At 41.7% G+C, this 15000-nt stretch overlaps 3 protein-coding genes across 4 annotated transcripts in view; all 3 read left to right on the forward strand.

The window, feature by feature from the left end:
- The window catches only part of LOC134193712 (dnaJ homolog subfamily C member 13-like), a 35232-nt gene extending 29431 nt beyond the window's left edge, over positions 1 to 5801 (forward strand). Inside the window, 9 exon segments of the mRNA XM_062662548.1 lie at positions 1 to 77; positions 156 to 237; positions 1104 to 1146; positions 1206 to 1301; positions 1362 to 1439; positions 1495 to 1566; positions 3543 to 3653; positions 3717 to 3998; positions 5347 to 5801. The exon segment at positions 1 to 77 is cut by the window's left edge and continues 11 nt beyond it. Coding sequence (XP_062518532.1) covers positions 1 to 77; positions 156 to 237; positions 1104 to 1146; positions 1206 to 1301; positions 1362 to 1439; positions 1495 to 1566; positions 3543 to 3653; positions 3717 to 3998; positions 5347 to 5562 — 1057 coding nt within the window. The 3' untranslated portion in view covers positions 5563 to 5801.
- Positions 5802 to 6981: 1180 nt separating this feature from the next.
- On the forward strand, positions 6982 to 7915 carry LOC134193713 (transmembrane protein 241-like). Its single transcript, XM_062662549.1, has one exon. The coding sequence runs from the start codon at positions 7004 to 7006 to the stop codon at positions 7913 to 7915; it is 912 nt and encodes a 303-aa protein (XP_062518533.1). The 5' UTR covers positions 6982 to 7003.
- A 249-nt stretch (positions 7916 to 8164) lies between these two features.
- The window catches only part of LOC134193556 (electrogenic sodium bicarbonate cotransporter 1-like), a 13323-nt gene continuing 6487 nt past the window's right edge, over positions 8165 to 15000 (forward strand). For both annotated transcript variants that reach the window (XM_062662381.1, XM_062662382.1), the window contains exons 1-6: positions 8165 to 8274; positions 8360 to 8584; positions 10040 to 10193; positions 12871 to 13031; positions 13635 to 13948; positions 14714 to 15000. The exon at positions 14714 to 15000 is cut by the window's right edge and continues 31 nt beyond it. In XM_062662381.1, the coding sequence (XP_062518365.1) occupies positions 8202 to 8274; positions 8360 to 8584; positions 10040 to 10193; positions 12871 to 13031; positions 13635 to 13948; positions 14714 to 15000 (1214 nt within the window). In that variant the 5' untranslated portion in view covers positions 8165 to 8201. The remainder of the gene's footprint in view (positions 8275 to 8359; positions 8585 to 10039; positions 10194 to 12870; positions 13032 to 13634; positions 13949 to 14713) is intronic.

A 15000-nucleotide genomic window follows, 5' to 3' on the forward strand; every position in this document is an offset into this window, starting at 1 on the left:
TCTCAACAAGTTTCTGCCTCCCATCTTTATGGATGCAATGCAGGACAATCCTGAAGCATCTGTACATATGTTTGAAAGTATGTAGCAATGGACGGACTATGTTTTGTGGTTGTTGTATGGCAAGATGTTGGTTGTATTGATTGTTTACTGTGTAGCTGCTCAGGAGAATCCAGAACTCGTGTGGAATGATGAGGCAAGAGAGAAGGTGCAGAATGTGGTTAAACGAATGAAACTAAGGTATGGTGGAAATCTTATGATGTAGTTGGTACATGTGTGTATGTGTATCTAAATAGAAAATGTATAAAATGTATATGAAATGAGAATATATGTTAATATGTATTATTAAACTATTTATAATGTATTGATGGGCGTGATTTTATTGTGTGTGTGTGTGTGTGTGCGTGTCTGTCTGTCTGTATGTATGTCTGTCTGTCTGTCTGTCTGTCTGTCTGTCTGTATGCATGTGCTTGTGTGTGTCTGTCTGTTTGTCTGTCTGTCTGTCTCTGTCTGTCTGTTCATCTGTCTGTCCGTCTGTCTGTTGCATGTGCTTGTGTGTGTGTGTGTGTGTGTGTGTGTGTGTGTGTGTGTGTGTGTGTGTGTGTGTGTCTGTCTGTCTGTCTGTCTGTCTGTCTGTTCATCTGTCTGTCCGTCTGTCTATGCATGTGCTTGTGTGTGTGTGTGTGTGTGTGTGTGTGTGTGTGTGTGTGTGTGTGTGTGTGTGTGTGTGTGTGTGTGTGTGTGTGTGTGTGTGTGTGTGTGTGTGTGTGTCTATCTGTGTGAGTGTGTGTGTTTGTCTATCTGTCTGTCTGTCTGTCTGTCTGTCTGTTTCTGTCTGTCTGTCTGTTTCTGTCTGTCTGTATGTATGTATGTTTGTCTGTCTGCGTGTTTTTGTTTGTCTGTCTGCGTGTTTTTGTTTGTCTGTCTGTCCATTTGTCTGTCTGTCTGTCCATTTGTCTGTCTGTCTGTCTGTCTGCGTGTGTGCATGTGTGTGCATGTGTGTGTGTGTGTGTGTGTGTGTGTGTGTGTGTGTGTGTGTGTGTGTGTGTGTGTGTGTGTGTGTGCGCGCGCATGCAAGCATGTTTATAACAATAGTTTTGTTCTAGTCATTATGAAGCTCAGAAAGACAATCCAGACACATTATGGAAGGTATCGTATCTTTTCCTGACCCACAGCTTTACAGCATTAACCTTGTGCTATATGTTCAGCTCCCACACGACTTCCTTGTTGTGTATGCTGATGTAGAAGGCCAGATCATAATCGGTGGGGTCATCCTCAAACTTTTTATCCAACAACCTTCTTGGGTAGTCATTTCTATTGCTGGTGATTGGTAAATGTTGTCATTTTGGTGATCGTTTGTCTAGGCTTTGCGGAGACCGAAGGAGTTTGTTGTTGCTCTTATGGACAGATTTGATAATTTGATATCAATCAAGGATCCTAATGTTGTGAAACTGTTGGCAGTTTGGAGAGCGATGTGTGACGTTGTTGTGGTTTTAGGGTGAAGAATTGGAGACGGTTACACAAGCAGCAGTGTGTCTGTTTATTGCACAGTCGTCGATGGTCGACATGGTAATTTGATTAGTTAATTAATATTTTATTATTTTGTGTTTGTCTGTTTGATCACCAGTGAATTTTTTGTGTCTGTTTGTATTTGTATCAGTGTTGGTTTGTCTGTTTGTTTGTCTGTCTTCCTGTCAGTTGTCTGTCTGTTTGTACATTTGTCTGTCTGTCTGTCTGTCTGCCTGTTTGTCTGTCTGTCTGTCTGCCTGTTTGTCTGTCTGTCTGTCTGTCTGTCTCTCTGTTTGTTTGTATATTTGTCTGTCTGTCTGTTTGTCTGTCTGTCTGTCTGTCTGTCTGTCTGTCTGTTTGTCTGTCAGTCTGTCTGTTTGTCTGTCAATCACATATATTAGAACTTTTATCTATGATACATTTTGCAATGCAGGGTACTATGTACTGTCCAACTACTAGTGGTGTTCATCAACTAAACTAAGCCAAAATTGAGACTCATGTAAAACAAAATGAAGACTACACTTAAAAACTACAGTGTACAAGCAAAGCCTCCAGTACCAGCTAGTGGCTAAAGTACTGGGTGGCAAAGAGGTCACATCTGTTGTCTTCAAGCAGCGAAGATAGCTTTTTAGAGATGACTCTAGCATTACACTTTTGGAGCTGAATAGAAAAGCGTTTGGACCAGACGTCGATGAACTCCGCAGCGTTCGGTTGTCCCACTTTGTCCGATGACTTCTTTGATAATTTGCACAGCAGTTTCCACCCATCGATCCCCCAAGCTCTAAAATGCTCCATTACCAATGGGGTTACAGTGGCAATTATGCCACCTGGTAATTGCTGTTTGCTGTATTTCTCTTTCTGTCTGCTCTCGTCTCTGCAGCAGCACCACTAACACCAGCAGATGATGGAAAGATGTCACTACTCTGTCTGTCTGTCTGTCTGTCTGTCTGTCTGTCTGTCAATACATTCTTATACAAGACTTTATTACAGTCTATGCTAAAAAATCAGCAAGTTCTAAGAGAACTAGGACCCAGGAGGTCCCTAAGTACGACTAAGAGTCAAACAGTTGACAATAAGCTAACAGAGTTACTAATGGCACCAACTGAGTCACCACTATACTGGACTCTGCTCATCTTCTGCAGTAACACTCTTGCATTGCACTGCTGCATCGCAATTGAGAATCGTGTCCTCCAGTAGTTCTTGAACTCGTCCTGTCTGCACTCAGTTGTCCATGTTGCTGTTGATGAGAGCTAGTTGAGATATTCTCGGGCCTCTTGCCCCACCGACCAAAGTGTTCCATCGATTGAGAAATAAAATTCAGTGTAGTTCCACAAGGACGTGCCTTTTTGGCGTATTTATCTTTTTCAGCATTTCTCTTCGAGTTGCTGCTGTCCAATCTTCTAGGGCTGCCTTTGGAAGAGCGTCAAGTGCCCATGGATGTGCCAAAGAGATGTCTAACTCCACTTCTTTACCGGAGTCAGGATCCACTACATATATGTCAGGTCTGCTGTCACAATCCAGAAAACGGTGTTTTGGTTTAATCTTGTGAACAACATGCAGCTGGCTGAGGCACTCAGACCATGTTTGAACTATTGTGTTGTGAGTCTAGACAGGCTCCCCCCGCCATACTTACATGTGATGAGGTGGGGCGACAGACAAAGGTCTGTCTGTCTGTGTGTCTGTCATTTTCATATATTTTCATAAATGAATGTTATTACAACCAAAACTATTTGAAATGTTCCAGAGACCCAATAGAGTCAATACACCTCACAAACTAATGTACGCAAAACTGAGTATGATAGTTCTTTACATTGCTAGAACTCATAGTAAAAGGCGTGATAGTTTCTTTGCGATAGTCTGTTTGTTTGCCTGTCTGTGTGTCTGTCTGTTTGTCTGTCTGTTTGTTTGTCTGTCTATGCCTGTCTGTTTGTCTGTTTGTCTGTCTGTCCTTCTGTCTGTTTGTTTGTCTGTCCATTTGTTTGTTTATTTGTGTATCTCTATGTTGGTTGTACTATTGTGTGTGTTTCTACTTTTAGCTTCCTCAGCTCGGCCACATTCCCAAAATGATTCAAATGATGAAGCAAACAAAGAACGATGCTGTTTCTAAGGCATGCACCACAGTCGTCCAACAGATTGTCAACAACGATGTCAGTGACTCAACCTTTCCTACACTCTAATTACATGTGTACACGATTGCTATCTCTTCATAGGTTTGCGTATCCTTGATTGCAGGAATGCAGTGCATTGATCCGATAATGACAGCAATGAAGGCTCGTGGAGACGTCATTGCTACGGGCAGCGAGGCATTGCACACGCTGTTTGAGAAGCAAATATCTTCATTGGTTGGTCAGGCCCTGTCTGTTGGTTTGGTTGAGTATCTGCTTGAACTGTTGGAGTCAACACTTGTGGGAGTGGAGAGTCCTTCAGCAACGAAAGCATTGATTGTGAAGACACTGAAGTCGATGAGAAAAGACTTATCGTTTGGCGAACGGGTAAGTGTAGGAGTTGTTGCTGAGTTTGTTTGTAAAGTTTATTGTTTGTTAAGTTTTTGACATACATTAGACATACATACATACATACATACATACATATATTATACATACATACATACATACATACATACATACATACATACATACATACATACATACATACATACATACATATATACATACATACATACATACATACATATATTATACATACATACATACATACATACATACATACATACATATATACATACATACATACATACATACATATATTATACATACATACATACATACATACATACATACATACATACATATATACATACATATATACATACATACATATATTATACATACATACATACATACATACATACATACATACATACATACATACATATATACATACATATATACATACATACATACATACATACATACATAAATTATACATACATACATACATACATACATACATACATGCATGCATACATACATACATATATACATACATATATACATACATACATACATACATACATACATACATATATACATACATACATATATACATACATACATACATACATACATACATACATACATACATACATACATACATACATATATACATACATACATACATACATACCGTATTACCTCACTTTATGCTGCATGCCGGTTTAAGCTGAAATCTACCAGGGTGCTGGTATACCGGCATGCCGCAGTATACAGGGTAAGAACTGGCTTTCTTGTAAAAGACGTCTACATACCTTTAATTGCTGTGTGCAATCATGCTTCCGCAACAAAACACAAGCAGCAGTCTCAATGATGCAATAGAACTGTCTTAGTTCAGTACCAATATCATGTGAGGAACAATTCTAGGCTATATTGAAACATGCATAGTGTTCTGTAGAATCAGTCATCTTCCTCTTCCCCCTCTTCTTCACTGTCCTCTTCATCATCTGTCTGCCTTGTATGGTCTTCATCGTCTGTCAGCAGATACAAAGTGCGTTCCCAGCGCCTACACAGCGCATCCCCGCTTACACAGGCATCTCCCGCTTTATACCGGCATGCCGGTATAGGTACCAGACTCTCTCCAACCAATTTTTGGTAAGTCTCGCGTATACCGGCATGCAGCATAAAGTGAGGTAATACGGTACATACATACATGCGATGTACACACACACACACACACACACACACACACACACACACACACACACACACACACACACACACACACACACACACACACACACACACACACACACACACACACACCACACGAGATCCAGCCAAGACACGAGTGCATACTCACTGAGTGATATGCTTGACTTGGTAGGTTGACGAGATCTTGGAAAAGTCAACTGTCTGGGAGGCATACAAAGATCAGAAACACGACCTGTTTATTCAAGATACTGTAGTAGCTGGCTATCTAACTGGGCCTGTTGGTGTCGCTGGCTACTTGACTGCGGGTCCTTCCTCTCAAACACAAGTGATGTCAGATGAGCCACCACCTATGGAAGCACATGCAGAAGACGAAGAACTGGATGAATGAGTGGCAACACAGACACTTAGCTGCTTATTGTATATGGTCACTTTTCTATGTTGGTGTTAATGTGACGAACGATTAATTAGATAGTCAAGCATAAGTATGGTTTCGTTGTTTTCAAAAAAATAGTACAATTTCTGCCTGCCTACCAGCAAACATTCATAGCTCTGTGGTCATTTGCTTGGCTTGCTGCTAGGGATCACGTGATTTTGATACTATTGTATCACGTGATTTTAATTAAAATATTTTTGCAACTATCTATTGTTGCCGAGCGCGCGCGTGTGTGTGTGTGTGTGTGTGTGTGTGTGTGTGTGTGTGTGTGTGTGTGTGTGTGTGTGTGTGGTGTGTGTGTGTGTGTGTGCGTGCGTGCGTGCGTGCGTGTGTGTGTGTGTGTGTGTGTGTGTGTGTGTGTGTGTGTGTACACAAATCTCAAATTTCTCCTCTCCACGACCACGTTTCATGACAGGACCTACCTTAGAAAATCGTTTTCGTGTCCGACTACAGATGAGTCTAGGAACGATTCGTTTAATTAAGTGACCAAACGGCGACAAAAACGCGAACTTCCGTCGGTCCATCCTTTTGTATTGTACATGTAGCTAGGGATTGTGTGTATGGGACAACCCAGAAACACCATCAGAAGTTGAATGCCACCTACAGTCAACTATTCACACGTCCCATACTACAATCAATCCTTTACTAGACTGTGCTGCATCTAACACTGTTGATAGTCAATGTTTGCTGATATCAATTTCTATGTCACTAAATACCATACCACTGTCATTACAATGGAATCGAGTGCATACCTAGACTGTACATTTCAATTGTCTTGATCACGATCGCAAAACGAAGTCTACCTATACCTGGGCTCGAGTGTCCAGCCGGTCATCTTTTCCGCCGCGGGGGGAGTGACCGGCTGGACACTCGAGCCTAACCTATACCAGGCCTATAGACGTAATCTAAACTACTAGGAAGTTTGCATGTTTACTTCCATGACAGCTAGGGTTTCAACAAATACGTATTGTATAGCTAGGACTCGGCGTTTCAGTAGACGGTCTGAAAACTCCGTTGGACGTCTTACTCACGAACGCGAGGCGCCTACGGATACCGTACAACTAGTATCACGTGATCTTAAATAAAATATTGTTTTTTTGCAATTAAAATATTGGATCACGTGATCTTAATTAAAATAGTTTGCTCTAAAATATTGTGTCACGTGATCTTAATTAAATTTTAATACGCGTGTTTTGCAATTAAAATGTTAGATCACGTGATTTTATTAACTACGTGACTCCAAATTTCAATATTGGTTGTGCGATAACGTTAGGCCACGTGATTTACATTAAGAATCACGTGATTTTGGGTAGTGAGATCACGTGATGTGGTAGTTGAGTCATCACGTGAGCAGAGGCATCTAGTCACGTGAGTTTTGTGTACACACTACCATGTGATGAGTCTGTTATCACCACTGGCTATTTTGGCCGCACTGCTCTCCTCTCTGTCGATTCTAGTCAACAAATACGTTCTCTCTGTTCTCCTCTTTACCTATCCGACTCTCTTCCAGGGATGGCAATGTGCATTTGTCGTTGCCTCTTTACTGATGACGTCATACTGTGGAATTCTAGACATGTCAATACCTCAAATGCAAGATGCTGTATTCTGCTTACCGTCGGCCACTGCGTTTAGTCTCTCTATTTACAGTGGATCTCGTGCTCTGCAGCAACTCAGTGTGGCTGTCTACTGCTCGTTGGCTTGTGTGGTCGACACAGTTATGACGTCATCGGTTGCACTTCGACAGGGACGACCGTCTGCGGTGTTTTTATTTTTGTTGACATTGTTTCATTTGTTGAGCACGTGTCTGGTTGTCTATAACGATTTTGATTACGACGAACGCTGGAGTGGATATTTGTGGATGAGTGTGTCGTGTGTGTCAGCGTGTTTGTCCACTTTTCTAAGAAAAGACACGCCAGAATCTGTATCTATAGAGAAGAGTGGGCGAGTACTGGTTGATCACGTGATCAGCATAACTCTTCTGTTGCTCTACGGTTTTGTATCCGAGCAGCTTGTGACTGCACAGAATTTCACACACATTTACAACATGAGGTTCCATGTGGGGTTATTAGGGAGTGGAGTGTTGTGTGGCATTGCTACAATTGTAAGACTGAAATTGCCGTCTTCGCTGTCGCTATCGGTGACATTCGAAGTGAGAGCGTTCGTCTCGTTTATTGGAGTAGTTTTGTTACGAGACGACGTTTCTGTTGCTCAGGCGGTGTGGATAGTAATTTGTCATGCCTGTGTATTAGTACTGGGTTTCTTTGAAAGAAAGGTTGATATCAATGAGCAAGATGAAATAAATAAATAAAAATAATTGAATTGGAACATAATAACAGTGTATACATGTTTGTTGTGTGTGTGTGTGTGTGTGTGTGTGTGTGTGTGTGTGTGTGTGTGTGTGTGTATGTGTGTGTGTGTGTGTGTGTGTGTGTGTGTGTGTGTGTGTGTGTTAGCTTTATTAAATATAAATATATAAAATTTATTTTATTTTTCACTTAACTATGCGTCCTCGGAGTCCCAACATCAATGCGCGCGCGCAAACTAGTATCCGGGAGCACAGGCGGTGACTCACTACGTCTGTTCTAGCCACCAACATGTACGCAGCAGTCGACCCCCAAGCACACCAAGTCGGCTCCGCAGCGCGCTGTGACGACCGCGAAATCGCAAGTCAGCCTCACACTCACACCCCACGCGCCCACAACGCACCAAAACTCGTTCCCTGATTTTTTTTCGATTTTTCTCTTGTCACCAGGTCACCACAGAGTACTCGTTTTTGGTCTCGAAGAGCCGTACAGGCCGCGAAAGCGCCACGAAGGACACCACCATTCTCACCACCACCACGGCCGTCACGGGCATCACTCTCACCACCACCATCATCATCAGAGAGGCAGAACACACGGCAGCCATTCAAAGTCCGGAAAGGAGGGCCGAGCGCGGCATCGTTTGACCGTCGAGGGACAAGACTCGTCGCCGTTAGGTGAGTCGACGAGGCGCTGAGACGCGCTGTGACGAGGAAACGGGAAGCGAAATTTAAGATGCGGGGGCGTGGCGTGTGCTTTCTGTCTTCAGTTTTTGTTGTTTGATGTCGTTAAATAAATAGGTGTGAGGGTAAATGCAGCTAGAAGCGTTTAGAGTTTCGTAAACGTCTCTAGTTGCCGCAGTTTTTGTTTTACGTGACTTGAGTGAATGAGTGGGATGTGAGAGGCGCGTCGTGGAGAGTTGTACACGTTTGGGTATTTCGGAAGTTGTGTGAACACTTGATAGTGAGTCACTGATGTTGTATTACAATGAGTGAGGCGTTTTATACAGTGAGTAGCAGGATGGGTGATGGGCAGTGAGTGAGGGGAGGGAATCTATAGAAAGGTGACATGTACAGACATGTACAGAGCGGACAGAAGCAGATTCAGATTGGTCTGGTCTAATGCGCACTAAAGGGTGGTTGAGCATGTGACTTGAATATTTCCTAGCTCAGTGCTGATTCTGTCGCTGCTAATATTAATGCTATTTCTTGGAAAACTAAAGACTAAAACAGACAGACACACAGACAAATAGACAGATAGACAGACAGTCAAATAGACACACAGTCAAATAGACAAACAGAGAAAAATAGACAGACAGATAGATAGACAGACAGACAGACAGACAGACAAATAGACAGACAGTCAAATAGACAAACAGAGAAAAATAGACAGACAGATAGATAGACAGATAGACAGACAGACAGACAAATAGACAGACAGTCAAATAGACAAAAATAGACAGATAGATAGATAGAAAGACAGACAGATAGACAGACAGACAAATAGACAGACAGTCAAATACACAAACAGAGAAAAATAGACAGACAGATAGATAGACAGACAGACTAACAGACAGACAAATAGACAGATAGACAGACAAACATACAAACAGACAGACAGACAAAACTAAAGATTCTTGGGTGCAGTATTTCAATTTTGCTTCAATCCAACGGTATCCATCGCAGGCAAACAATAAACAAAACAAAGAAAATTAATTACAACTATATATTAATTAATACAAGAAAGACGGTCTGGGTATACAAGGTCACACAGTGACACACAAAGATCTCGAAAAATAACTATTACTATTTCATTTAAATTAAATTTATTAATTATTATTTAATTATATTTTTAAACAAATTTTAAATATATTTTAATTAAATTTTAAATTTTAAAAATTAAATACATTTTAAATAAATTTTAAACAAATTTTTATTTAAAAAGTTTTAAATAAATTTTAAACAAATTTTTATTTAAAAAGTTTTAAATAAATTTTAATTAAACAAATTTTAAATAAATTATTTATGGCCATCGCTAACGGCTCGCTGCACCAGCTCTGGTTATCATGTTTCTATAGGAGGATCTTCTGTCTTATGTTGAATACTTGTAATTATTGATGTTGATGCTGGTAGGTAGTGACGCGAGTCCGAATGAGCCACCGAGTGAGCGAGTCAAGTTTATTATTGGAGAAGACAATGATATGAACGACACTCCGACTGTGTTTACTGAGCTTGAAGAATTGTGTGAGAACAAAGATCACAAATTGGAGTGGAAAGAGACGGCCAGGTGTTATAATCGTGTGATCACATTTAGTTATAGTTGTTTGGTCTGTCTGTCTGTCTGTCTGTCTGTCTGTCTGTCAAATAACATTTATTTCAAACATACATCTATAATACAATGCTAGCAAGGTAACTATATAAAGTTCTGTAACTACGAGAGTTTACTAGGACTAGATTTAAAAACAAACAAACATGTAACACTTAAAAGAGAACAATGCAGACTACCCGGAGCCAACTTAGTGGCTGAAAAACTGGGTAGAGCAATCTACAGTACAGTCAATGTCATTTGTCAGAGCTGAGATTTTTCTCATGATGACCTTTGTGTTGCACTTCTGAAGTTGAGTTGAGAATCTCTTTCTCCAGATGTCCAGAGACTCAGCAGCGTTAGGTCAACCAAGTTCATCCCTTGACTTCTTGGCTAGTCTTTCCAGAAAGTTTTTTCCCATCTCACCCCATCGTCCAAAATGTTCTATAACTAAGGGAATGAAACTGACTGTTGATCCACCTGGTAGATTTTCCTTTGCATATTTTGCCTTCTTCCTCTCTTCTCTTCTTTCTGCAGCAGCACCATCTGACTCAGATGATTTTGGAAAAATATCAGAGATCCAAGGGTGTGCCAGAGCTATATCCAGGTCAACGTTGTAACCCTTGTCGGGGTCAAATGCTACAATGTCTGGTCTATCATTTGAATTTGAATTGCGATGTCGTGGCTCTCTTCGGTGGTGCACATTTAGCTCTCGAAGACAATCAGACCAAGTTGATGCTATGGCTTCATGTGACGGCCCAGACCAAACTGGCCCACCACCAGATTTTGTTGCTTTTTGGTGTCATGCAACAGTCGAGTTACCACTTCGCTTTCCTTCTCTTATTCCTGCCATAGACAGTCTTGTCATCTCACCAGGGCAAGCCTTAGGTAAAGCATTGACGCAGTCCATTCCTGTAGGAGAGACTGTTTCTTCCCTCCTTTCATCTACTGGAAAGATTCAACATCAGCTATACACATCTATTGCTAAACACGAGGCAGAGCAGTTGATCAGTGAAGCCCCCACAGCTCGTGATGTCGCACGGCTTCGCTCCTCAAAAGGGAAAGGAGCTGGAGCTTGGTTAAACGCAATCCCAACGTCAGAAGTGTTTGCACTTGATACACACGAATTTCGTTTGACGACCTTCTTGAGATTGGGCTTGTCCATACCCCTTTCCAACTGGATGACCACATGTAACTGTGGAGCCACCCTAGATGGCAGTGGATATCATCTGTTAACATGTAAATCTGGTGGTGAGCCAGTTTGGTCACATGAAGCCATAGCATCAACTCTGTCTGTCTGTCTGTCTGTCTGTTTGCCTGTTTGTTAAATTGTCTGTCTGTTAAATTGTCTGTCTGTCTGTCTGTCTGTCTGTCTGTCTGTTTGTTTGTCTGTCTGTTAAGTTGTCTCTGTTAAATTGTTTGTCTGTCTGTCCGTCTGTCTGTCAATGGTATTATATTTTCATAAATCAGAACTATTACAGGCTAAATCAAATTAAGCAAAGCACAATATACTACATTACAATGACAACTAAAAAACAAAAAACTGAACACTGTCTGTCTGTCTCCCGGATAACAGGATGGACATCACAACGTGCATGACCACCATAGAAGACGCCTAGCGCTGACGCGAGGTAAAGATGCGTACAATCCATGATGACAATGTTGATACAGAGAAGTAGACAATATGGGTAGAGGAAGACATCACGACGTACATGGCCACCGTAGAAGACGCCTAGCGCTGACGCGAGGTAAAGATGCGTACAATCCATGATGACAATGTTGATACAGAGGAGTAGACGATATGGGAAGATGTCTGTCTGTCTGTCTGTTTGTTTATCTGTCTGTCTGTCTGTTTGTTTATCTGTCTGTTAAATTGTCTATCTGTTAAATTGTTTGTCTGTCTGTCTGTTAGTCTGTCTATTTGTTTGTCTGTCTGTCTGTTAGTCTGTCTGTTTGTTTGTCTGTCTGTCTATCTGTCTGTTTGTTTGTCTGTAACAGTGTTTGTCTGTCTGTTTATTTGTCTGTCTGTATTTCATTTATTTTCAACATCAATAGTGAATATCAGTAAAAGGCACCACAGCTAAATAGTGAGTTCTCAACCCATGGGTCGAGCTACACAAGTCACATTAATGGTCTGTCTGTTTGTCTGTCAGCCTATCTGTCTGTATGTCTGTCTGTCTGTCTGTCTATCTGTCTGTCTGTATGTATGTATGTATGTATGTATTTGAACATGTATTCAATACTTGCCCGATATGGAAAGGACTCTTACGGCAAGTTTGTCTCTTATTGAATAGGGTATCCTTAAATCCACCTACGGCCCTCCACCCATTGGAGCTGATGAATGAAACTGGAAACCTAAGAACTTTCTTCGTCATTCTCATGACCACCTATTGGACAAAAAGAAAAACTCTTCCTCCTGTTGGAATTATGAACAGTTTTAAGTGGCATCTACGTCGACATATACGAACTGTTTGTGCAAGAAAGTCGGACATATCTTTTTGGAAGCCTTTGGGACCTTTTGTAAACCTAGCTTTAGTGTAAAGAATTTAGATTGATTTAGAAGTTGTACCAACTTTTAATAATAACAAAAAAATGTATGTATGTATGTGTGTATGTATGTATGTATGTCTAATGCTATAAATGTTATAATTACATTTAGATGGATAAAGTTTGAAGAAGACGTTGAACACGCTGGTGACAAGTGGAGTAAGCCTCATGTAGCAACGCTCTCTCTTCACAGTCTATTTGAATTGAGACACTGCATACTGAAAGGCAACGTCATTCTCGACTTGGAAGCCACCAATTTGGAACAAATTACAGGTAACATAAAAATGTAAGGAACACATGGACACACTCACACACACGCGGACACACACATGGGGACACACATGGACACACATGGACACACACACATGGACACACATGGACACAACACACACACACACACACACACACACACACACACACACACTCACACACACACACACACACACACACACACACACACACATGTGCACATACACACATACAGACACATGGACACACAAACACACACACATGTGCACACACACACACACACATGGACACACGCACACATGGACACACACACACACACACATGTGCACATACACACATACAGACACATGGACACACAAATACACACACACACACACACACACACACACACACACACATGGGGACACACACACACACACACACACACACACACACACACACACACACACACGTATGTGCACATACAGACACATGGACACACACACACACACACACATGGACACACAAACACACACACACACACGTGCACACACACACACGGACACACACACACACACACACACACACACACACATTTATGTCCAGTCCAGTTTTCCCACATAATTGCCTAGTTGAAATTAATTACAGATGTTATTCTGGACCACATGGTCGCTTCTCGTCAACTCGAAGAAATCCATCGTCATCGTGTCCTCGAAACCATACTACTAAAACATCGTCACTACGGCGATCACCACCACTCCCATCACCACAAAGGCATCCTGCAAGCCATCAAAGGCTCATTCGGTCGACATCTAGACGAACTAGACCAAGGCAACTCAAGAACCGGATCACATGCCAGTTTGACAGGAACATCTGGTGAGAATGCTGGAGATCATGCAGATAAAGGAGACGGACACTCACGAAACATGTCGTCAGCCTCAGGACTCACACATCAGGCAAAGGTGTGCACATTTTCAATGTACCTTTTTGTGCCGCTCTGATTGTCTCTAGAGGCCTTTTCACACTTGAAGCGCATTAAATTGTGTTTTAATCCACTTTGCAGCAGATGTGCATTGGATGTGCATTGATTTGTTTCACGCTAGGAAAACGCAAGGCGCGTCAACGTTATAAAATGTCTGTCTGTTTGTTTGTCTGTTTGTTTGTTTGTTTGTTAGTCTGTTTGTCTGTCTGTCTCTTTGTATGTGTGTCTGTGTGTCAGTTTGTTTGTTTGTTTGTTTGTCTGTCTGTCTGTCTGTCTGTTTGTTTGTATGTTTGTTTGTCTATCTCTTTGTATGTGTGTCTGTCTGTCTGTCTGTCTGTTTGTATGTTTGTTTGTCTGTCTCTTTGTATGTGTGTTTGTCTGTCTGTCTGTCTGTCTGTCTGTACGTGCGGTCATCATGACTGCCAGTCTCTTCACAAAGATGGTTCTCTATCTTTGCTTACAGTACAGTACGTCCATCTACACCATCAGCACAGCATAGAGAGAGAACATAGATCCTACTGCCTATACCGACATGAAGAGCCGCTGTGCCACATGCAACAGCCAATGCACATCAAATTCACTCCAAACCACCTCCATATGCACCTTGAGCAAATGCACATTGAATTCAATTGACAGCCAATGCGCATGCGTATTAGGTGTGAAAACGCCAATATGCATTAATGCACATTCAGTGCACTTGGGTGTTTAGTGTGAAAGGCCTTAACACTTATTGCCATGCGTTTAGGAGCCATCCTTGATGAAAAAAATTCCACCCGGCTCTGAGGCTTCAAACGTTCTTGTCGGTGAGCTTAACTTCCTTACTGAGCCGCTCATTGCGTTTGTTCGATTGCACGATGCCGTCACTCTCGGTGACCTCACGGAGATTCCGTTGCCCACACGATTTATTTTCTTGTTGTTGGGTCCGTTGGGTAGCCAGCAGGCGAATCATGAGGTTGGACGTTCGATATCGACGCTTATGAGTGATCCTTTGTTTCATGATGTCGCGTATAAGGCGAAGAGCAGGGAAGACGT

This window comes from Corticium candelabrum, chromosome 18 (genome assembly GCF_963422355.1).
Source record: "Corticium candelabrum chromosome 18, ooCorCand1.1, whole genome shotgun sequence".
Classification (NCBI taxonomy): domain Eukaryota; kingdom Metazoa; phylum Porifera; class Homoscleromorpha; order Homosclerophorida; family Plakinidae; genus Corticium; species Corticium candelabrum.